The sequence below is a fragment of the Chiloscyllium punctatum genome, chromosome 1 (genome assembly GCF_047496795.1).
Source record: "Chiloscyllium punctatum isolate Juve2018m chromosome 1, sChiPun1.3, whole genome shotgun sequence".
NCBI classification, from domain to species: Eukaryota; Metazoa; Chordata; class Chondrichthyes; order Orectolobiformes; family Hemiscylliidae; genus Chiloscyllium; species Chiloscyllium punctatum.
Window position 1 is genome coordinate 36810231 of NC_092739.1, and position 23333 is coordinate 36833563.

At 39.7% G+C, this 23333-nt stretch overlaps 1 protein-coding gene across 2 annotated transcripts in view; it reads left to right on the forward strand.

The window, feature by feature from the left end:
• The window catches only part of fras1 (Fraser extracellular matrix complex subunit 1), a 465328-nt gene that overhangs the window by 383965 nt on the left and 58030 nt on the right, over positions 1-23333 (forward strand). For both annotated transcript variants that reach the window (XM_072591717.1, XM_072591723.1), the window contains 10 exons: positions 1002-1229; positions 1965-2078; positions 4233-4383; positions 5596-5755; positions 9125-9293; positions 12176-12422; positions 14274-14618; positions 14928-15088; positions 18155-18302; positions 20144-20349. In XM_072591717.1, coding sequence (XP_072447818.1) covers positions 1002-1229; positions 1965-2078; positions 4233-4383; positions 5596-5755; positions 9125-9293; positions 12176-12422; positions 14274-14618; positions 14928-15088; positions 18155-18302; positions 20144-20349 — 1929 coding nt within the window. The remainder of the gene's footprint in view (positions 1-1001; positions 1230-1964; positions 2079-4232; positions 4384-5595; positions 5756-9124; positions 9294-12175; positions 12423-14273; positions 14619-14927; positions 15089-18154; positions 18303-20143; positions 20350-23333) is intronic.

The following is a 23333-nucleotide window of genomic DNA, read 5'->3' on the forward strand; positions in this document are numbered from 1 at the left end:
CAACTCAGACCCATTCTCCTACCCAAATTTACCCTTGACTAATGCACCTAACACCGCGGGCAATTTAGCATGGCCAATTCGCCTGGCCTGCGCATCTTTGGACTGTGGGAGGAAACCCACACAGACACATGGAGAATGTGCAGACAGTCATCCGAGGCGGGAATCAAACTTCGATCCCTGGCACTGAGCCACCATGCTGCCATAAAGAATGCAACCCGTAAGTTCAGTCTGACCCAACTGGGCAACAACTAGCATGACAGCCACTGATAGTATGGGGTGAATGGAAGAGAATTCTATTTCCACTTGTTTTTTTTTTGACATTGCAGCATGTTTCCATTAATATTTAAAATTGAAATTTCAGTCATTCATGGCGAGGGCTAATCTCACTTTGAATGTTTTTTCTATTTTACTCAGAAGTTGATAGTACTTTATTAGATTCAAACTAAAAATGTTTATTTTCTTTTCATTGTACAACTTACTTTTCCTCCATCTTTAATCTCACATTTTAAGGCTGATTCTTACTGCTATATTCAGGGCATCATATTAATCTGAGGAAGAACCACTTGACCCGAAACGTTAACTCAGATTTCTCTCCTCAGATGCTGTCGGACCTGCTGAGCTTTTCCAGCAATTTCTGTTTTTGTTTTTGACATTAATTTACATGTCCAATTAGACATTAACCTGGCAGACTGATTAGTCAGCCCCTAATAGAACGCACTCGACTTCCATTCCGTTGATTTAAATAGATCAGAGAAAAGAGCAGGCACTAAAGGAAAAATATATAGAAAGGCAACTTTGCTTTTGTGGGACACTTTTTGTGACCTCAAGCTACCCCTTCAGTTGATGTAAAAGGACTGGAGGCACCTATTTCATTAGCTTATCACTCAGGCAGTAAAGTTGTAAACTTCTGTTATTTTTAAGGTAATTTTGATACATTGAACTTGACAATATGAATTATAACCTGAATACCTTGGTTAATACTATCAACTCTAACACTACAGGCAGAATCTTTAACTTTTGTCATTGTACAACAACCACGCCATGGAACAATTGAACGTACTAATAACGGTCACCACTATCGTCAGACCAATACCTTTACAATGGATGATATTTATCAGAATCACATCAGCTACAATCATGATGGTAGTAATTCTCTCAAAGATCGCTTCTCTTTTTCTGTATCTGATGGGACAAATCCTTTCTTCATTGTTGAAGAGGCAGGGAAGGAGGTGAGTGTATTGTTTGGAAATGTGACAGGTATTAATTATTTGAAAGGAAGTTTTCAGAAAACTTAGTTTTAACATTGCAAGTTTGTCCTTCTGATATTTTGAGCTTCACTTTCTAATTTCCTTGATGTGTATGTCTGCTTACTGAGGAAATAAATTTCAACACAAGCAGAAAATGGCCCTTAGCAAATTGGAAGTGCTTCTCCACTCCAGCTAACGTTCTGTTCTATTGAGTTCAATTTTTAAAAAACAGAAATTCAACAGGCTGACAACCTGACCATAACTTTTCTACCATGCAACTTCTACTCCCGCTGCAGTTTAATTTCACCCCCAGAATATTGCTTTCTCTGCCCTTGTCCACAGGTGAACTTTCCATGCAATGTACTCTGGATGGAGCCTGACACTCAATGAAATAAAATATGAATATGTGGTATGATGGCAGTTGGCAAGTCGCAGAGCCCTCCAAAGCTTGTTGGCACTTTCCTGTGTCAGAGTTCATCCAATATGCATACCAACTTCTGTGTGGAATGTCCCCATTAATCCCAGCAGTGCTCATTTTGAATGCGCTTTGGGTTAGTAATCAGACAAATGGTCTGATGACATATAGGCAATGGAAAGGTTGTGTGAGGTAGTGGGGATATTGAACTGTAAACCTGTGTAACAGACCTGCACTATCACTTATGATTTGGAGCTGTTGCGAACTAAATACTTAATTTTGTTCTGATTGTTTGAAACCAGATTCTAACAGCGGCTCCCCAGAAGTTTAAGATTGATATTCTGCCCGTGGATGATGGCACACCAAGAATTGTTACCAACCTGGGATTGCAGTGGCTGGAATACATGGATAACAAAGTAATTAAATGTCCAGCATTTATAACCATGAGGGTTAAAAACATTAAACATTGATAACTGTATATGTGCATCATCTTACTATTACAGTAAGCTGTTACAGCAAGCCAAACCAAATCAACTTCCCTAACCCTGGACTCACAACACAGTAAAATTAAAACATTCATGACCTTCAAAATCACTCAATTGTTCCTAACCATACATTAAGAATAACAACTACCAGATAAAATTTTATAACTTAAACAGAAATTAACAATTTATTATTCATAATGTAACTTTAACAAAACTTAAGTAAACAGCAATGCAATCTACTTAATGTCTATGATCTAAGCCAAAATCATCTTTAGCCAGACCCCACTTCTCACTGACAGACAGACACAGTTAAGAGAGAATTTTTTAAAAAATTGTAACTTGTCAATTCAGCAGTTTCACAATGGGCACCAAGCCTTCTGAAATCTTTGGTTAAAGGGGTTGTTCACAAGCAAGTAAACTGTTAGGGTTGCCTGAATTCATGCAAACAAGTCCAGTGGCCTTCCAGGATTATTTACCAACTTCTTACAGTGGGGTATTTTCTTATTAGTACAGCCAACAGTTTGAAAACTGCAGTGAAAAACAAGGAGAGAGAGAGCAAGCGAAACACAGCAGCACCATCCAGAAGCTTTTTGTCAAAACACTCATATATTCAAACCCCAGTCATAACTGGTTCACTTTCTCTTTGCTCTCTTTTATCAACATTGTCTGTGATTGGCTAGGTCACACTGATCTCCCCCCCCCCCCCGCCCCCCCGCCCGTGACTGACCAAGTTAACATTCAACCAATTGCTAGTCCTGAGACTAAAACATCTCAGAGTTCTTATTTTTTAGAATAATAATTTAACCTGCAATAATCTTTCCAGGCGAGTTCCCATAAAAAGACATTAATTTGTTCGTTCTGTCCTCCTTTGCACTACAAGCTGCTGCTCAAAATTCTCAACTTCAGCACACAGTTTCAAACCAGAAATTAGAAAAATAAAAATCAAATAATGAAGGTCTCAACATTATAAATTATGCAGTTTATGTTAATTTGATGCAATGCTTAAATTTTAAATTAATCAGGTGATTTAATTTTTAGTGCCATAGAAGAATGATTGAACAGAGTTTATCTTGTTAAATTCAGGGAAAGGTATACTTTTTCTCAAAAAGTTTTCTTTGGTGAGTGGTGCATTTGAATAAAAATTAATGCTTTACAGTGAAAACTGAGGTTTAATCTTTGACAGTGGTAAGAACACTTAAAAGGATGAAATAGGAACATGCAGACGAGTCCCTGCCTCTGAACCAGGAGACCTGAGCTTAAGTCCCACCTGCTACAGAAGCATGTCATAATCTCCCCGAACAGGTTGACAGGAAAATATAAGAAATATGAAACATGCAGCTGTAAGATTTGCCTTACAGAGCCATCCAGTGGCCAAAGTGTGCATTGTGGCTTCAAGACAGGAAGAATGAATAAGGAAAAATTGAATCTTCTTTCTAGACTGGTGCAATAAAAGTACTCCATAGTAAATCAGAAAATACTATTTAAAATAGTATTTAATGTAGACCTGGGCCCTACCTGTAAGTTGCTCTAGTCCCATGCAGTAAATGTCTGGCAATATTGCCACAGCTAACAGGACAATGAAAATTCCAGCTCAGCTGATTCACTGTCGTGGCTTCTCAGAAGACAATAATTTAAATAATATCCACAACAAAAATATTTCTCATTTAGATTGCTTCTCCTGATAACTTTGATTCATACACTTGCTTGAAAAAGATTTTGTGTTAAATATTTAAATTTTGCTATGCTTTCTGCTTCAGACAGTTTATGGAATATTACTGAAATTTTCTTGGAGCTCTTCATGCTCTGTCCCCTTAACTTTGGCAGAACTTCAATTAAAAAAAAAACAACTTAAGCAAGTAAACAAACTCTCTGTTGTCCTTTGCTGAAGTTCAAGGCAGCAGAGAGAAGCACTGAATAAAATTCCGACGATTACTGGAGAATAAATCAAAGAAATAATTGTACATTGATTTATTTATACCAAAATACTTAAAACATGTTTTCATACCAAGATTTATATCATTTGTATGCACTATCCTATTCTTTCATATCTATTAATGCTGTGAAATAACGATCCTTCCAATTCAGGCCATCAACCTGATTACTAAGAGGGAATTATTGACCATAGATCCTGACACTGAAGACAAACAGCTGGTTTATGAGATCACCACAGAACCAAAGCATGGACACCTGGAAAACAAATTAAGGCCTGGAATCCCACTAAAATCTTTCACACAAGGTGAGTTCTTGTGCAGTGTTCGTACTAATCCTCATGGAATTAGCTATTTAAGATCAGCATGGAATACTGTAACTATAAAAAATGGCATGTTATATTAGCCAGTGACATGTCACATTCATATTAAAGTAGTCCTTCACATTGTTTGGGAGTGAGAATTTGGAGACTGCTTCCTGTTTGATGTTGGTGATAAGTCACATGAAGAGGAAACTGGGTGTCACCAGAAATTCCTTAATTTAAAAGAGGGTAGAGAATAAAGCATCTATCACTTTGTGTATCTTTGTCAATGTACTTCCTCCTGCAGTGTTCTACTACTCCAGGTGTTACTGACAACAACTTTAGTCTTGTTCAACTGTTCCCTTTCATGGCCCAGGATGGTCTGTACCAATCCCACAATCTTCTCAGTCCCAAAGCTTAATTCTAGTACCTAATTCCTCAAGGCGCATGTTCATTGCCACATCAGGGAAAACAAAAATCACTGCCCTTCACTCACTCAGTTTCCTTTTGTCACATTCTTAAGCTTGTATCCTGTTCCTGAGGTTCACCATTGACAAGAGGCTCAACAGGAGCAGCCATTTAAATACAGTGGCAGCACAAACAGATTAGAGGCTGTATCAGGTTTTAGTCAAGAAGAGAGAATCATGAAAAAGGACAAGACTGATTCCAACAATGAGTGGATTGTCCTACAGGGAAGGATTGATTAGGCTAGGCCTACATTCATGGGGCTTTTGCAAAACTGAGAGGAGATCCAATTGAAACATATAAAATTCTGAAGGGATATGACAGAGTAAACTTTGGGAAAAAATAATTGCCTGGCTGAGAAATCCTGAACATGGGATCAATCTGTCAAAACAAGGAATTGTTTAGGACTGTGACAAAGATTCTTTTTTAATTTAAGGAGATATGAATCTTTGGAATTCTCCAATCCACAGAGCTGCGAAACCTCAAGAGGGATCAATAGATTTTGAATATTATGTGAATCAACGGATATGGAGATATGTATTAAGTTCTCTTGAAATTGTGCCTTTTTGAAGTCCATACTGTACATCCAGACTTTCCAGATGTGCTTTGGAGAAGCCATTTTGAAACCCATTTGTTTCATTAAGTGTTGTATAAATCTAATGCCATTCAAATGTATTTCTGTAAACATTTAAGGTGGATGCCATATGTATATTTATGTGTAATATGCCCTGTACAAATCTTATTTTCTTGCAGAGGATATAAACTTGGGTTTGATCTGCTATATTTTAAATGAAGATATGATTCAAAAAACTATGGACACATTCAAGTTTTTGGTGAAGGACAGCAAACCTAACATTGTCCATGATAATGTGTTCCATATCCAGTGGTCTCTAATCAGCTTTGAATATACCAGGTTGGCCTTTATATTTTGTTGCAATCATTTTCCATCATTTTACAATCGTAACCACACTTAGCCCCATTAGTTGAGAAATGCTTTGAGTTGTTCTGAAAGCAAATAGAATTTTTCTTCAGCCAAATGCACAAGTCTTGAAATCTGTTGAGGCTGCATATGTTTTATGTATCTCTATATAACCTTTGCTCATTTTTCCTTCATCAGTCAAAACAAAGATGGTTTTGCAATGAAATCATTTCTGTAGCAAAGGAAGAAAAAGAAGAAGGCTGAAGGGTGATAACACCCTGAAGACTTGCAAATCTCTGTCAAGAGAGTTGGTTAACACCTTGAGGATGGAGAAGAGGATAAAAGTTGCTCATGTCCCTCCACTGAGTTACTTAGAGACCACTAGCCCAGAAACAGCCATCAGCCTTTTGTTAGAGCTGGCAGAGGCAGCAGCAGTAAGAAGGAAAACCTGGTGGTTGCCAAGTCCTGCCTCTTTTCCAGCATTCACATATGAATGGTGGTGAAGAGATGACAATTGCTTATTCTGGTCAAGGTGGGAAGAGCAAACATTGCAGTTGTCACCCTGTGCATTTTTACTGGGATGCCAATGGAATATCCAGCCAAAACAAAAAGCCTTGATAACCAAGTGGTTCATCTAATGCAGGCACATCTTCAAGAACCAACAGCCTCAACTTGATGGCACAGTACAAGATAGAGATGAGGGGCAACTGGCTTTGCTGCAAGAAATATGGGAAGCTGGGTAATAGCATGTTTCAGATAATAGCCATAGCCCAGTTGGGATGCAGTGTTTGGGAGAAGGGTCAGTGGGTAACTTCAAGCAAACTACAAGGTTCAGGCAGTCACTGCAGAAATTCCCTGAATATGTTGTATCCAAAAAGCAGTATTGTGAATCCACTACCAGTGATGATAATGATACCTTGGGGAAGTACATAAGAACATGAACCTACATGACTGAGAGACTTGTGGAGTAAGGCTATGAGTATAGATAGGAAGCATAAGCAACTGTGGAATTGCAGTTATTTTCGGGAATTTCATAGGGGAATTGACACTGGGGAGGATACAAGATGATGTGCAGTTTTACACACTCACTCTCACACTCTCTCACACTCATATACACTCTTTCCAGGGTTCCCCAGATTCTGCTAAAAATATGTTCTGAAGTTAAAGAGCTCACTGGCCTCACTACCTCGCCTGTGCTGTTAGAGATTATCCAGAAGACTCTGTTTCATCAGCACCTCTGAATGGGTCACCTCTACTCCATAGTCACCACGGGTGCTTGGAAAAACTGCAACTCCAAACCCCAAATGTGACCTCTCTGACTTCATTGGGGACCAGAACCCATAGTTTGTGAACTGCTGATAGATGGACTTGGATAAAGTACCAAATTAAAAACTTATTCAGAAGATCAGAACACATGGGATTGAAGAGATGGTGTTAACTTCAGTATTTAGTTCCTTCCAAGATAGGAAGTGAGAGTTGTGGGGATTAGTATTTTTCTGATTGGAGTGAACTGTGCATCAGAACCTTCCAGGGATTGGCATGAGGACCATTGTTTTTCTTGGGCCTGTGATCTGGATTTGGGAATCATCGTCATTGACTTGACTTGTCTGCTCAAAGACAAGTCTGTGGTGATTACTTATCCCACCGTAGCAGAGTGCTTTATTGGCAAGGTGAAAAGGTCCAAATCTACCTCAGCTAAAATAGACCATGCTGTTGGAAAGAACTTAATCTGCACACTAACCATCTAGCCAGCCCAATTTAGTTACAGAAAAAACAGATTTGTACGTTGTAGATGATATAGAACTTAAAACATGGTAAATAGCAAGCAGCATAGTAGCATATTTCAGGGATGATGAGACAATGTAGAGAGGCAGTATAATCTAAACTTGAGTGAGTGGCAGAGCATGGAAAATCAGAAAGCCCTGGGAATCATATTGACAAATTTTTGGAAGTTAAGGGAAATTTAATAATTTAGTTTGGAAAGTGTGTGGGATGGTTTATAATATGTAAAGAAAGAAGTAATGTGAAATCTTTACAATTTGCTGTACAGGCCTCAGTTAAATTATCATCCACAATTTTGGATATTGCATTTTAGGAAGGGTGTCAAGGGTTTGGAAAAAACACAGAAGAGGTTTACCAGAATGACCCAAAGGATGAGAGACTGTGCACACAACATAGAAGAAGTTAGGATTATTTTCCTTCCAGCAGAATAGGATGGGGGTACTTAATAGAAGTACCCCAAATTATGAAGAGCTTTATAGAGTAAATAGCTTGTACCTATTTGCTCAACCAGAGGCCTTGGATGTAAAATATTTGCAAAAGAACGAGAAGGGAATAAGTAGAAATTTATTCAATTGGAGCGTTGCTAAAAGCTGGAATGCGCTACCTGAAAATGTGCTGGAATTGGATTCTTCAGTAACTTAAAAAGGGCACTTGGACAACTATTGAAGATATCTGATTTTCAGATTTATGGGAAAGAGCTGGAATGTTGAATTAAATTTAAGAAGGCATAAGGGATACTTGCCTTTAGTCGTCGAAGCATTAACTACAAGTGTAAGGAGGTCAAGATGGAACTATTCATAATGTCAGACAATAGCTGGAACTGTGTATAGTTCTGGTTACCACAATGTAGGAAGGATTGCACAAGAGATGGTGCAGAAGAAATTCACCAGGGTGTTGCCTAAGCTGGAGTTGTGTGAAGAGAGACTAGATAGGCTGGGGATTTTTTCCTTTGTGCCAAAGAAGGCTGAGAGTGAATCTGAATCATGTATACCAAGCTGAGACAGGATAGGTGGGCTTAAAATGGAGGAATATGAGGCAAGTTCCTTCAGATGCCTGCACTCTGACCGATCTAACTTTGATATTAACAACTCCCTATTAACAACAACCTAGTGCATATGGACATGGTACAGGAAATGCCTCCTCCATTTATCGCCAATAAAAGCAGAAATTTCTAGAAAAACTCATCCAGTCTGGCAGCATCTATGGAGAACATTTCTAAAGAAGATTTGCTGGAGCTGAAATATTAACTGTAATTTCTCTCCGCAGATGCTGCCAGACCTGCTGAATTTTTCCAGGAATTTATATTTTTGTTTCTAATTTCCAGCATTCGCTGTTCTTTCAGTTTTCCATTTGGTCTTCTTGTATCCAGCTTTATAACGTATATATGTATGTATAGACATATTCCCAGGCTAACTATCGGTTGCTAACCTCCTCAGGATTGGATTTCCAATTGTCGTCTTCATATCTGATTCCAGCACTAGGTGCTTTTACTTGTTCTTTATCCTTATGCCAATAAATATTCTCAGTGAGGACGTTCACTTTTAAAAAAAAAACTAATCTCAGCCCTTGTCTTGTTTGCAGTTACAATGTCAGTGAGAAGGCCGGCTCTATAAGTGTCACAGTGAAGAGGTCTGGGAATCTCAATCAGTATGCCATTGTACTGTGCCGTACTGAACAAGGGTCAGCAACATCTACATCTGGAGCAGGCTCAAAGCTGGGCCAACAAGATTACGTGGAGTACGCAGGACAGGTACGTGCAAGCATCATAACTGCATTGCATTGGTTACATGTTAGGACAACAGAATAAGTGATGGATGAACTAACAGCTAATGGTTACTTGTCTGAACTTGTTGCTTTAAATTGTAAAAAAATTATGCTTTCCACTGACAGGCTTTTTTTTTCTTTCGGATACAAAGTTGGTTGGATGTCAGCTGTGCACATAAGGTGGATACAGAAAGTCAGAAAATGTAAAGGGAAAGTTTGCTGGAGATCTCCTCAGAGCTGGTTTTGATCTGACACTGTAACTTTATGCTGGGCCTCAAACATTTTTCCAGTGAATTAATGGTACTGGGTCAGGAGCAGTTCCAGAAAGCTCCAATCGTATATGTCCTACAGTTACAAGTTTTAGTGAAAATATAGACATGAATATATGTGGAAACAATGTTTGTCCGTAAGAAATTGCAAATGGAGAAAAATGTATCTGTAGGAAAGCAAAAGTTCTATCAAGCAGCTTCAGGTTAATCTGTCAATCTAGGTTTTTTTTATTGTTGGTATTATTTAGACCTTAGCAGTAGTCATTTTTTTACTAATTTCACCTGATAGTGGTGACTGAAGCAATCACTGTTAGATTGATTCTCTTTTACATTACAATTTTATAACCCATTAAGACATACAACAGGCATTCAGTCCGATATCATTTGTTTAACTTCATTGCCAGATGTTAACTGGAAGATCAATTTCCTTTATGTCCAGTTTTGGGAGTAAGCAATGCAGTAGAGATGGGAGTATGAAATTGTGTTTAAATGAAATTTAACAAACTCAGAAAATGTCTCAACTTGGTTTGAGCCTTTACCAAGCCTGAAGTGGGAAACGACCGCAAAGCGACTGGTGAAAATGAAAGGTCAGCAAGACTAAGTTGCAGACATCAATTTGTAGGGGAGTGACAGAATAACCCAACACCCTACCATTTGTTCAACAGCTGCTGATGTGACTTTGAAGTTGTTTGCTGGAGAAATAAATTGGGTTTTGCATCATCCCACACTGCTCCCTGGCCCCAGTCCACACCAACTTTTTCATTAGCCAGTTCTACTGTGTGCCAGCCATGAGGTCACGCTGTATTTCTGGGCACAGCACAGCATAACCTTTTACTGAATGCTCCGACATTGTGCTTGCAGCAGTACCAGCTGGTTCTCTGCTGAGTGCTACACATTACTAAGGTGCCAGATCAGGGCAACCATGGAGCTATGACAGATGAAATCTGGGCATATGCACCTCCTGAAGTTATGCTTCCTCTTAATCACGCAGGCCTTGTTTCAGGAAGTCCCTGATAACGTGACTTGGTGATGGAAGTCCACGGAAACAAGGCTCAATATTTGTGTGTGTGTGGGGGGGGGGGAGCAGGGGAATCTCTTCTTAAGGGGTACTTTGATTTGGAGGGGTCCCTTCAGTTTTTAGTGGCTTGGTTTTCATTCTCATGAATCTCTTTTAGGTGGTGCACTCACATAGTCATTACCTTCTGAATCTCCATTGACGTTTGGATTATTTCGACTTGCATAGAAGCATAATGCATCAATAACATCAAAAATCATCAATGCCATCTAACTTAAAGTCAAAACACGTAATGATAGGATTAATTTCTGAGGTAGCAAGGTGTTTAAATTGACACAAGATAACAGACATAAATTAGTAACAGAAGTTTAGTTTTTAAAAAAAACTGAAACATACTTCTGCACACTAAGAAAAACTATTAAGCTGAGCATACCTTCCATAGACTGGTAAGGATGCAGCTAATGTGTCTCCATTGCATATGTACAAAGCTGAAACATTTTAAGAGGGCAGTTACTACCCCTTTGCTGCATTCTCAGATTTAAATTTAATAGTGGGTTCATTACAAAAACATTCACTTATTCCCACATAGATCCTGAATAAATGTGCCCTTAAGCTAGAGATGTGACATATATTTGCAAACAGGTCATGACCTCAGTAATTACAAGTTTTTCAAGCTCCTCAATAGGGTGACTTTGCCTTTCATTGCCAGGTTTGAAACTGTTCTGTTTTCTTTGCAATTGCTATCTCATTGTCTCAGGGTCAGTCTCCAGCCCCTTACCCTGTCCTGACACCTTTTTTGTTTCTTTTCCCTTTCCTTACACCTTCCTTTTCTCTGTCACCACCATTTGAGGTCACCCCATCGTCCCACCTCCTGCAGCACTACAGCTCTTCCAGCTCTTTGTTCCCCCCCAGCCTGATGTCTGTTCCCTCTTCACTTCTTATGCAACCTTTCACGGGGTCTATAAGCAGTATGATTGATACCTACCCTGTCAGATAAAGGTTTGCGCATGGAATTGATAGGTTACATTCTACAAAAGAGAATATTTCCTAATAACTTAGTTCAGAAGTTCATCATCAAGTATGTAGTGGGGTCCATACAGATCTGACAGTTCCTCATGTATTAAGTTGATTGATTTCAGCTGGTATAATAATTGAGCACAATTGTCAGAGAGTGTCCTGAAGCTATTTGCTATTTGTTGACTCCTACTGAAAAGTGCATGGGTCTGGACAATGGATGAGTAGATCACCAACTCTCCTCTTGCTTTCTATGACTATCCCTGTTGACACTCAATTTTTGAGATTTCCACATGAGAACACTTAAAACTTGGAAGAGGTACAAATGGACTGTATCCATAGATCCTCTGGGGGAAAGAAAAAACAGCCTCTATCAATTCCTTATGCAGATGAGGAAGAAAACTAGAGCTAGGACACAATATATTTTAAGTGAAGGTTAACATTCCTTGATGGAGCAGTGGCACTTTACAGTGAAAATGCATTATGACCTGATGAGAAACAATAAACTTGATTTCCTTTGTAGTGTATTAAAAACATTAAACAGTCTCAATATGCTTGCTTTTTCAATAGGTTCAATTTGATGAGAGAGAGGATACCAAGGCTTGCACTATTATAATAAATGACGATCAGGTGTTTGAAAACCTCGAAAGTTTTAATGTGGAGTTGAGCATGCCTGCATATGCCTTACTTGGGAAGATTACAAGAGCTAAAGTGAACATCAATGACACAGAAGATGAGCCCACTCTACAGTTTGACAAGAAATTATATCGAGTCAATGAAAGTGCTGGATTCTTGTTTGTCCCAGTAGAAAGGAAAGGTCTGTGTTGATTTTTTTTCAGTGAATCATATTACTAATTAAAAATGTGTAAATTTTTGATACAGCATTTGAAGAAAAGAAAATAATGAAATCTTGTGATTTTTTTTAACAGTAAAATGCTATCAACTTGCACCTCAAGCAACAGATCAAATTTTTAGCTTTCTCCTAAATATTAATCAGCACACTGAATAGTAAGTGAGTAATTGCAGCTCTGAGATCAACGTTAGGTCAGATAATTTTAGTCCATGCCATACTCCATTCTTTAAATTTAAGGCTTTAGGATTAATTTTAAATATTTCTTGCGATGTGACTTTTACCCAATTTGCATTAATGTCCCCTATCATAAACTAGATTTAGTTATGATTCGGAGATGCCGGTGTTGGACTGGGGTGTACAAAGTTAAAAATCACGCAACACCAGGTTATAGTCCAACAGGTTTAATTGGAAGCACACTAGCTTTCGGAGCGACGCTCCTTCATCAGGTGATTGTGGAGGGCTCGATCGTAACACAGAATTTATAGCAAAAATTTGCAGTGTGATATAACTGAAATTATACATTGAAGAATTGATTGTCTGTTAAGCCTTTCATCTGTTAGAATGCAGTGATAGTTTTACTTCTTTCTTGTGTAAATCACAAAACCCTTTTTTTAAAAAGTTGCATTCTCGGGTTAGCTGTTAACAATGGTGATAGCTAGACAATATGTTGAAGGTGTCGGTCCCCTGTGTTCTCTGTCTATGCCATGATGTTTAGATTGATTCTAATCTAAAAAGTGAGATTACGGAGTTTTACATAAATTCATGCAGTTTTTGAGCTCGGAGTTCTACATGAATGTATGTGGTTTTTGAGCAAAATACAATGTAACCCTGCAAGTACAAATTCACCCCACAAAATATATGTGTGCATGTGGGTCTTTGTCTGTCTGTGTTTGTGTCTGTCTGGGTGGGAGGCTTAATGGAAAAAAAAATAGAGGTTCACCACCTACCCAGAGAAAGGGAGGACTGCAGATGCTGGAGATCAGAGTTGAGACTGGGGTGCTGCAAAAGCACAGCAGGTCAGGCAGCATCAGGCAGTGTCCGAGAAGCAGGAGAATCGAAGTTTCGGGCAAGAGCCCTTCATCAGCCTACCACGTACCCTCCCACTCCTGTCCTCACTGCAACTATGCCAGCAGCAGGAGTGGTGTCTGGTGGTGCACCCTCAGGGAGAGATTAATGCCAACATAAGGGCCTCATCCCACCATTACTGCCATTTAATAGCATCAGGAGAGGCTCACACAAACAGCTGCCCACTCTCATCTCCATCCACCTCACCCTCCCATTGAATTCTCAAAACCGTGTCCCAGCACTCTGGGCAACAAATGGGCACACACAAAGTTCCGTTCTGTTGCAGCTCCCCTCATCACGAAAATGATGGTGGGTCACCACTACTGCTCGTGCTGCCAGTACATAAAGAGCTGCCATCTTCAGATTGGCTGCAGCTCCCTGACCTGGGGGCCCCTATTTCGGAAGGTCTAAAATCCCACCTCCATCCTATTCAACCCAACCCATTGAAGGACACTTTCTTCATCAGGCAGAGGCTCACCCAATCCTTAACATGGAGCTGGAAGTGGGCCTGAATGGGACAATGCGTGGCACTTTGTGTACTTTAATCCAAAGAGTTTTGCAATACTGCAGTACACAGTCTTAGCTGTTTCTTCAACAAGGCAGTAACTGCCATAGCAAGTGAACGATGCTAATTAAAATAAGTTAAAACACAAAAACAATTACTTATGGCTGTGCTTTTACACGACATATATATGATTTGTTTTTGATTAAAAAGTATACTCTATGTCTCTTTACATTGTCAATGTATAGGAGACACCAGCAGTACAGTCTCAGCAATCTGCTACACTATACCAAAAACAGCCAAAGGCAGCAGCCTGTATGCTTTGGAATCTGGTTCCGATTTCAAATCCAGGGGAATGACAAATGAGAATCGTGTGATTTTTGGCCCTGGAGTCAGCATGTCGACGTGTGATGTCCAGGTGATTGATGACAGTGAATATGAGGAGGAAGAAGACTTTGAGATCACGCTGGCTGATGCATCATACAATGCACGAATCGGGGAAGCTGCAACTGCCAAAGTGATTATAAATGGACCCAATGATGCCTCCCTGGTTTTTCTTGGGAACTCTTCTTTCACTGTTAGTGAAGATGCAGGTAGGTGCTTGATTAGTCCCATTATCATCAATCCACTAAGCTCTCTAGTTGCAGCAGCGTGAACGGAGTCATAAATATGTTATGGATTTTTTTCGAAAGAAATCCAAATTATTTTGCTTATTATTTTGATAAAACATGGACACTAGGTCGAATTTGCACAAGTAAATGGGGCTGGTCTGTGAGCAGACTGAATATGATGAAATGTTTAATTGTAATTTATAAAGTATAATTTTTCTGTCATAGAGCGGGGTTAATACTTTCTTACCAGGTGGGGACACATTGTCATATTAAGATGTATTTATTTTATAGGCACCATTGAGATACCAGTTATCAGACATGGCAGTGATTTGTCCACCCCCACTTCAGTGTGGTGTGCTACCCATCCTTCAGACCCTCCTTCTGCAACTCCAGGCATTGACTATATCCCCAGTTCGAAGAAGATAGATTTTGCACCTGGCAAAACAGAAGAGGTAAATGACCTTCATATACAGTATATCACAGTGCGCACAAAGCTGTATTTACATCAAGGCATTGATAAATGTATGGTGCCAATATATATGAGAGGAGAATTAATATGGAAAAGTTTTATATTAATGATTCTTCTAGATATTAAGTTTACAATCTCATCCATAGGTAAAGAAAATTCAAAGATTTTCTTAGAGGGATAAAGACACTTGATAGTTAATTTTCCAAATCAGTCCCATCAGTGAGGATTCATAGTTGAGCAGCCAAGGGTTACACCGTGCACCTGGTGGGAAAGATTGTCATGTATTCATTCATGGGACATGGGCATCATTGACTCAGCCAGCTTTTATTGCCCATCCCTAAGAGCTGTTGAGAAGTTGGTGGTGAGCTGCCTTCTTGAACTGCTGCAGTCCATTTGGTGTAGGTATGTACTCAATGCCATTAAGGAGGGAATTCCAGAAATTTCTTCCAGTGCCACTGAAGGAACAGCAATACATTATGAAAGCATGATGGTGAGTGGCTTGAAGAGAATCTTGTCGGTGGTGGTCTCCCCCATATACGTGCTGTCCTTGTCCTTCTAGGTGTAATGGTTGTAGATTTAGAAGGTGCTGTCTCAGGAGCCATGGTGAGTTTTTGCAGTGCATCTTGTGGTGAGTACATATTGCTGCAACAGAGTGACAGTGGTAGAGCAAGCAAATGTGGTTGCTTTGTCCTGATGATGTCACCCTTCTTGAGTGTTGTTGGAGCTGCACTTCCATCCAGACAAGTGGGGAGCATTCCATTACACTCCCGACTTGGGCTTTGCAGATATTGGACAAACTTTGGAGAGTCAGGAAGTGAGTTAATAACTGCAAGATTCCTAACCTCTGATCTGCTGTTGAAGCCATAGCATTTATGTAGCTCATTCAGTTTAATTTCTAGTCAGTATTAATCCCAGGATGTTTATAGTGGGGGATTCAGCAATCAGTGCCAATGAATGTCAAAAGACAATGGTTAGATTCTCTCTCTTGTTTGAGATGGTTATTGTCTGGCACTTGTGTGGTATGAATATAACTTGCCGTTTATCAACACAAACCTATGTATTATCCAGGTCTTACTTTATTTGAATTACTTCAATATCTGAAAAATTGTGCTCAAATGCAACTTTGACGTCAAGGGCAGTTACTCTCACGTCACCCCATTGCTCCACGAGGGTAGTTCAACACGAGTTGCTTTATTGAGCCAAGAATTCAACATGTCTCCCAAAGGGAGAGAAAGTTCCATCTTCGAGGTCAGCAATCAATCTGATTGGCCAGCATCTCTCCCACATTAAGCAGTGTCAGAGCTTAATCATGCACACAACCACCTCCATAAAGAGAATTTGCAAACAGACCCATATTATCCCTAAGCTTTGTTAGCAGGAAGGGATTGAATATCCGAGGGAAGGGGTAAGGATTAGGGTTAGGACCCTTTCAGGGAAACATAAAATGTGCTCTTTGGAGGAGGTGGTGTTCCTGACACATACAGGGCATTTGTCAAAGGAAGAACACTATCTCCTTCTCACCTTTTCAACGAACATTGATACGATGTCCTTCCACTCTGGCCTGCCTTCCATGCTGAGCATGATATGGCAGTGATAGGAAAATGAGGTCCTTTACTTTCCTTTAATTGGCCCAAGGAAAGGCAGCTTCATGGGAATGGTCTGACTTGCTGTGGCATGTTTGGTGGCAAGGAGTATTTGATCAGGCAGGAGGGCAGGGTGTAGTTATCCTGCGGCCTTACTGCCTCAGTTCCAATTGAGTCTGTGGTAGGAAAGTTCATGACCTACCCAGCCTGCTGTGTTCAAGATCCACTCAATGCCTGAACAAAGAATGTCACAGACGTAATGGAGGTCCTTGCTGAAAGTCATTTCCTTGCCTTTGCTGCTGTTTTCCACCTGCAGATAACCTTGCTCCGATTACTTAACCATACCTGGAACTATGGCCTGGACCAAGAGTAAAATCCACAACTGCATTGATCCGAGACCAGAATGCTTCCAACTGAATGTGGTCATGGCAATTCAAATATATAACTATACAACACAATATCCAGAAATAGATCAAGAGTATCTTGAGCCTTGGGTGGGTATGTTACCAATAGGAGTTGCCACCTCCTGGGTGATGAATGTTTTTTTAATTCATTCATGGAATATTGGTGGCTAGGTGAATGTATATTGTCTATGAGTAGATGGTTGTAGTTTGCTGCAGGTTTGAACTGCTGCAATCTATGTTCTAGGCATACACTATAGGAAGAGATTTTTAGGTTTTGATCTAGCTCCTTGAAATAGTATCATTTCAAATTGGAATGTTGCTTGGAGAGGAGCTTATGCCATATATTTATTGCCCTTCTACATCCACATAGTAGAGACCATAAGTTTGGAAGATGCTGCCAAAGGAGTCGTGTTGAGTTGCTGCAGCACATCTTGCAAACGGTACATCCTATTGTCACTGTGTGTTAGTCGAGAAGGTAGTAAATGTTCACGGTGGGAGTTGGAGTGTCAGACAAAAGGGCTGCTATGTCCTAGGTGGTGTCAAGGTTCTTGAGTGTTGGAGCTGCACTTATCCAGGCAAATGGAGAGTATTCCATCTCTGACTTGAGCTTTGTAGATCTTGTACAGGCTTTGGGGAATTAGGTGATGCATTAGTCTGCACAGAATCCCCAGCCACTGATCTACTTTTGTAACCACGATATTCAAATAGCAGGTCCAGTTCACTTGCTGGTCAGTGGTAACCACCAGGTTTTCACACAATGAAGAGCTGCCAGTCTGTGTTTGGCTGGCAGTTCTCAATGGACGGGACCTTCCTGATTGGCACTTAATATGCAGACCATCAAAAAGAGGCTGTAGGGGGGTTCTCTACTTGACTGGCAAGGTCCCTGTTGCCTTCATTTAACACCAACTTCTGTTTTTCTCTCCACAGTTGTTGCACTCAGCAGGTGTGCCAATGTGTTCGGCATTTTCTGTATCATTTTTAAAATCATTTCATAATCATATCAAAAGAGTTACCTGATGGCTGAGGTTATTCAAATATCCTATTCCTTTTTTTTCCCTACAGACCTGCACTTTAACTATTTTGGATGATGTGCAGAATCCAATCATTGAAGGGAATGAAACTTTCATTGTATTTCTGAGCTCAGCCCAAGGAGCAGAGCTAACTAAACCCTACCAGGCTATCGTCGCTATCAATGACTCCTATCAAGATGGTAGGTTGCTTTAAGTAAAGAGAAGGCAGAAAGTTAAAATTACACTTTTGTAAATTGACCATTCAAAGCTTCGACTCTTTCAGTATAGCTTTAAAAGTCTTCAATGGTTACGAACATGGTAAATTGCTGCCAAATTCTGCAGTAGTTAAGTAATCTTAACTATAAATGTTGGAAAGAAATTTAATTGCATATCAATCTGTTTCTAACTAAATGATGAAAATAAGATTGCAGTGATAGAAGTTTCATTAATGAATGTGGGGTCATATATTTTGTATTTTTATTATCTTTTGAATATTGCACTGTGGTCAGCTTATTGATTTGTTATGAAAACAAATGTTAGACCTGTTTGAGTGCCAGAGAAGCTCAACAACTGGGTATATCGGGGAGGAAACGAAAGTGAATATTTTGAGTCCAGTTGACTCTTCTTTTCAGAATGTCAACTTGAAGCATGTCATCTATTTCTGTCTCCAGAGTAGCTTCTGCCAGAACAGCTGGGTTTCTCCAGTACTTTGTTCTGTTAGAAGTTCATACCTCCAATGTCTGCAGGGTAGCACTAGATCTATCTAACCTGCCTGTTCTTGTTGGATTAGGAAACTATTCAGATGTTTTTCTGAAATTGGGTTTCATCAATGCTGGTTAAGCAACACTGTAATTTTAAAAATGTTACCTTTGCTTTTGAATCACTCCATGGCCTCACTTCTCTCTAGTTCTGAAATCTACTCTGACTCTACAATCATTTGAGATATGCTGCTTTAGTCTCGACTTCTTGATTGTCCCCAGTTTTATTTCTCCATTGGTGGTCGTGCCTTCAGCTGCCTCTAAGCTAAGCTCTGGATCTTTCACCCAGAATCCCATGACTTCTCGACCCTTCTTCCCTTCTTTAAAATGCACTTTAAAGCTTACCATCTTACCAAGCTTTTGGCCATTTACCCTAATGATCCTGTTCATCCAGTCTATAGATATTTTGAGAGTGGATATACAGCCAAATGTGGCACTTTAGGACACCATTAAAGTCCCAGCTGCTGCTCCTTCGGAATTGCAATTACTTGATTTTCCAAAGGGAAATTCTCCTGTTCATTGGGGACATAGCCAGAAAAGCTTCCAACGATATGTTATAATTGGAGATTTAGGACAAATTTGACTTGTGCGTAAATACAAACTCTTTACTTATTTACTTGCATTTACTTATTTTTCTGTGTGTTACTCTTTTTCTGTCTCTCTCTTTCTGACATCTCTTTCTGTCCAGGTATAGATCTCTATCAATGTTTGCATATCTCTCATTCTTTTGCGCTCTGTCCATCTGTTTGTCTCTCTCTGCATGTATCTGTTCTTTTCTGACGCTCACTTTACTTGCATTTTTCAGGAGGTTGGTAATCAGCAGGCATTCTTCTTTCTGTACCCTCCACAGATTGAAGAAATTTAGCCTTACTTAGTTGGTGTTGGGGAAGACACACACTGAGCATAAATGTGAAAATATTGTTATGGCAAACCAGGATAGATGTTCTTCAACTCCAGAATTGGTGTGTGTGTTGTTAACAGTTTCCACATCATAATGAGGTGACCGATGTAATAATGTAAGGAAAGACCAGTAGATGATCGAAAAGCTGAAAACATCCAGGTTCGACAGCATCTATGGGTAGAAAGTACAAGTTAGTAACCTTGGATTGGGTATATCATTAAAGAACTATCAGTTCCTATTCTGTTCACTATATTAAAATTTCAGGCATAAAAAGCCTGATAAAAATATAATGAGGCTGTCCTTAATACGTCTCAAATAAGCCAGAATTACTTTGTTGCTGTTATAAATAAAAAAGAATTTTAAGTCTAACTGGATATTTCAGTTCCTAGTATGCAGTTTGGGAAGAATATCTACAGAGTGAAGGAGAAAGAAGATGAATTACATGTTCCCATTATCCGAACTGGGGATCTTAGCTACGAGTCTTCTGTGAGATGCTACACTCGACAGCTGACTGCAGAAGTGATGGAAGACTTTGAAGAAAGAAGGAATTCAGATGATTCACGCCTTACTTTCCAGAAGGGAGAAAAGGTAAACCTGTCTTTAACTTGTCCAGTCACACATTTATCTGCCTCCTTCAGATTTCTGCCAAACTTGACAGAACAGTTAGTTTTACAGTAATTCGATCATTCTGCCCTTCAGATAGGCAAATGAGTGCAAACTGCCTTTATTCAAATTTTTAAAAATGTTCTTCAAGTGTTGAAAGTAGTTGAAAAATGATGGTTTTAATGCAATTGAAATGGGAGGAGGAGTGAGTGGATCAGATGTTGAAGGTTCCCACAGCTCTGAACTCTTAATTTATTAGGTATGGGCAGTTCAGACAAGAACAACATTAATCGCCCGTCCCTAATTGTCTTGAGAAAATAATGATGAGCAAATGTTTCCTCAAAACTCTGCAATTACATGGCTATGTATGTTCCTGTGTAGGTGAGCTCATTCAACTGTTAGAAGTTTCTGCATCAGCATCATGCACTTCAAGTTGACAATACATTTTAAAAAAACAAGGGACATTGACTGTGAGCTATATTCTAGAGGTTCTGCAGCCCAGGTGGTGACAGTAGTTTCACAGATGCAAGATTTTGATTCCATGATGTTGATGTATTGGTATCATACTTAACATGTCAGGATTGTATGTAACTTGAGGGGAACTTGCAGGTGGTGGTGGTTCCACATTTCTACTGCACTTGTCCTTCTAACTGGCACAGGCTGTGGGTTTGGAAGGCACTGTTGAAGGAACATCAGTGAGTTGCTGCACAGCATCATCTAGTTAGTACACACTGCAGACACATTACACTGAAAGTGGATAGTGTTCAGGTTGAGCTGATTGTTTGTTTTGTTCTGCGAATGTCGTTGGAGCTGCACTTGTCCAGGCAAGTGTAGAGTTTTCTATCCTGATTTGCGCTTCATGAATGATAGAGACACTTATGGAATTAGAAAATGAGAGACTTGCTCCAGGATATCCACTCTCTGAGCTGTTCTTGTAGTCTCAGTATTTATATAGATGGTGCAAATTGACCAGTGGTGATTCCAGAATGTTGATGGTGAAGGATTTGATGTAATTGTGCCCCTATTGAAAGTCAAGCAGTTAGATTCTCTTCAGGTGATCTGATAAAAAGAAAGACTGTGTTGGCACAGTGAAGTTGGTGGCAGAATAGGAAATCATTGTGTTTTGAGAGTATATCTCCTAAATGAGAGTTTGTAAAGTCTTCGCTCCTGCCAAAGCTTTTCTTTAGGAAGTGCACTACATTGAAGCAAAGGACAAATTTGAATCGTTCAACTAGCAACTGCCCAAAGCATTTCACAGCAAAAGAATTGCATTGGAAGTGTAGAAATAGTCGTTAAGTGAACAAATTTGGCAGCCGGTTTTCAAACAACCCTCAGATGTATGTTACGGTAATGGATTAGTTTAAACCCCACTGTGCATGTCTTAGAAGCACAACAAGTACATACAACAGGAGCCAGTTTGGGGATCAACTTGCATACCCAAACTATACATTTGGGAGTGAAATTGTCCACAGTTGTCAAAAGGATTATAGAAGGCTTCTTTGAGAGGCCAACCGAATGTCCTTTGCTGCTTTGTGGCCCAGGAGGACTATTGGGAAAAGTGCTTTCCTTGTGATGCCATCAGTTCTCTCTTCCCTTTTGCAATTGGGTTTTGCAAATCCTGACAGCAACTGTAAAGTTTAAATGGAAAATGTAGTTGAAGAGTGGGAGACTTATTTCCAAATATATTGAAGAACACAAGAAATAGATACATGTCTAGGCCATTTGGCCCCTCAAGACTACCCCACTATTCAACAAGCTGCACCAGGCCTCCACTCTTCTTCTGTGTGAGCTCCCAAAAGTCTACCTACTTGGTGATCTAGTCTCCACAATCCTGTGGGTAAAGAATTCCAGACATTCACTAGAGTCTGGGAATAGAAATCCCGTTGCATCTCACTTTAAATGAGTGGTCCATTATTCTGTAATTATATCCCCCAGTTTGAGATTCCTCCACGAGTGGAAACATTTTCTCAACATTTATCCTGATAATCGCTTTCAGAATTTTGTCATGTAGTGACAAGATAACCCTCTTTCTTCTAAACTTTGATGAATAAAACCCTAACCTGTTTAGCCGTTCTTGATAAGTCAATCCCTTCACCCACGAATCAGACTAGTGAACCTTTTGAACTGCCTGTAATTCCGGTGTATTCTTTCGTGAATACAGGGACCAAAACTTTACACAGTACTTCAGGTTCAGCCTCACTAACCCTGTATAGTTTTAACAGGACCTCACTCTTTTTAATTCCCAACATCTTAACAATAAACACCAAAATTGCATTTGCCTTTTTAGCTACTTGCTATACCTGCATGCTATCCATTAGTGTTCCATGCACAAGAAGACCCAGATCCTTAGGTGCTATACATTTTTGGAGTCTCTTTAACCATTTAAATAATAATCTACCTTTTGATTTTTCTTACATTCGGCACGAACTTTCACTGTCTCCTGCATTAATCTCCATCTGCCATGTATTTGACCATTCGCTCATCTTACCTATAACCCCTTGCAGATTCTTTGTCTTAATCACAATATAAACTTTCATCTATTTTTGTATCATCAGCAATTTGGATATAATACATTCTGCCACTTCCTCATAATCATTAGTACAGTTGGTATATCATTTGAAGCTTTAAGACTGATCCTTGAGGTGCTCTACTAGTTAGGGCTTTCTGAGTTGAAAAACACCTGTTAATATTCAAAGTTTGGGAGAAGATTTGTAGCTCGGGTGCCCGTTGTTGTGGTTCTGTTCGCCGAGCTGGGAATTTGTCTTACAAACGTTTCGTCCCCTGTCTAGGTGACATCCTCAGTGCTTGGGAGCCTCCTGTGAAGCGCTTCTGTGCTGTTTCCTCTGGCATTTATACTGGCCTGTCTCTGCCGCTTCCGGTTGTCAGTTCCAGCTGTCCGCTGTAGTGGGCGGTATATTGGGTCCAGGTCGATGTGTTTGTTGATAGAGTCTGTGGATGAGTGCCATGCC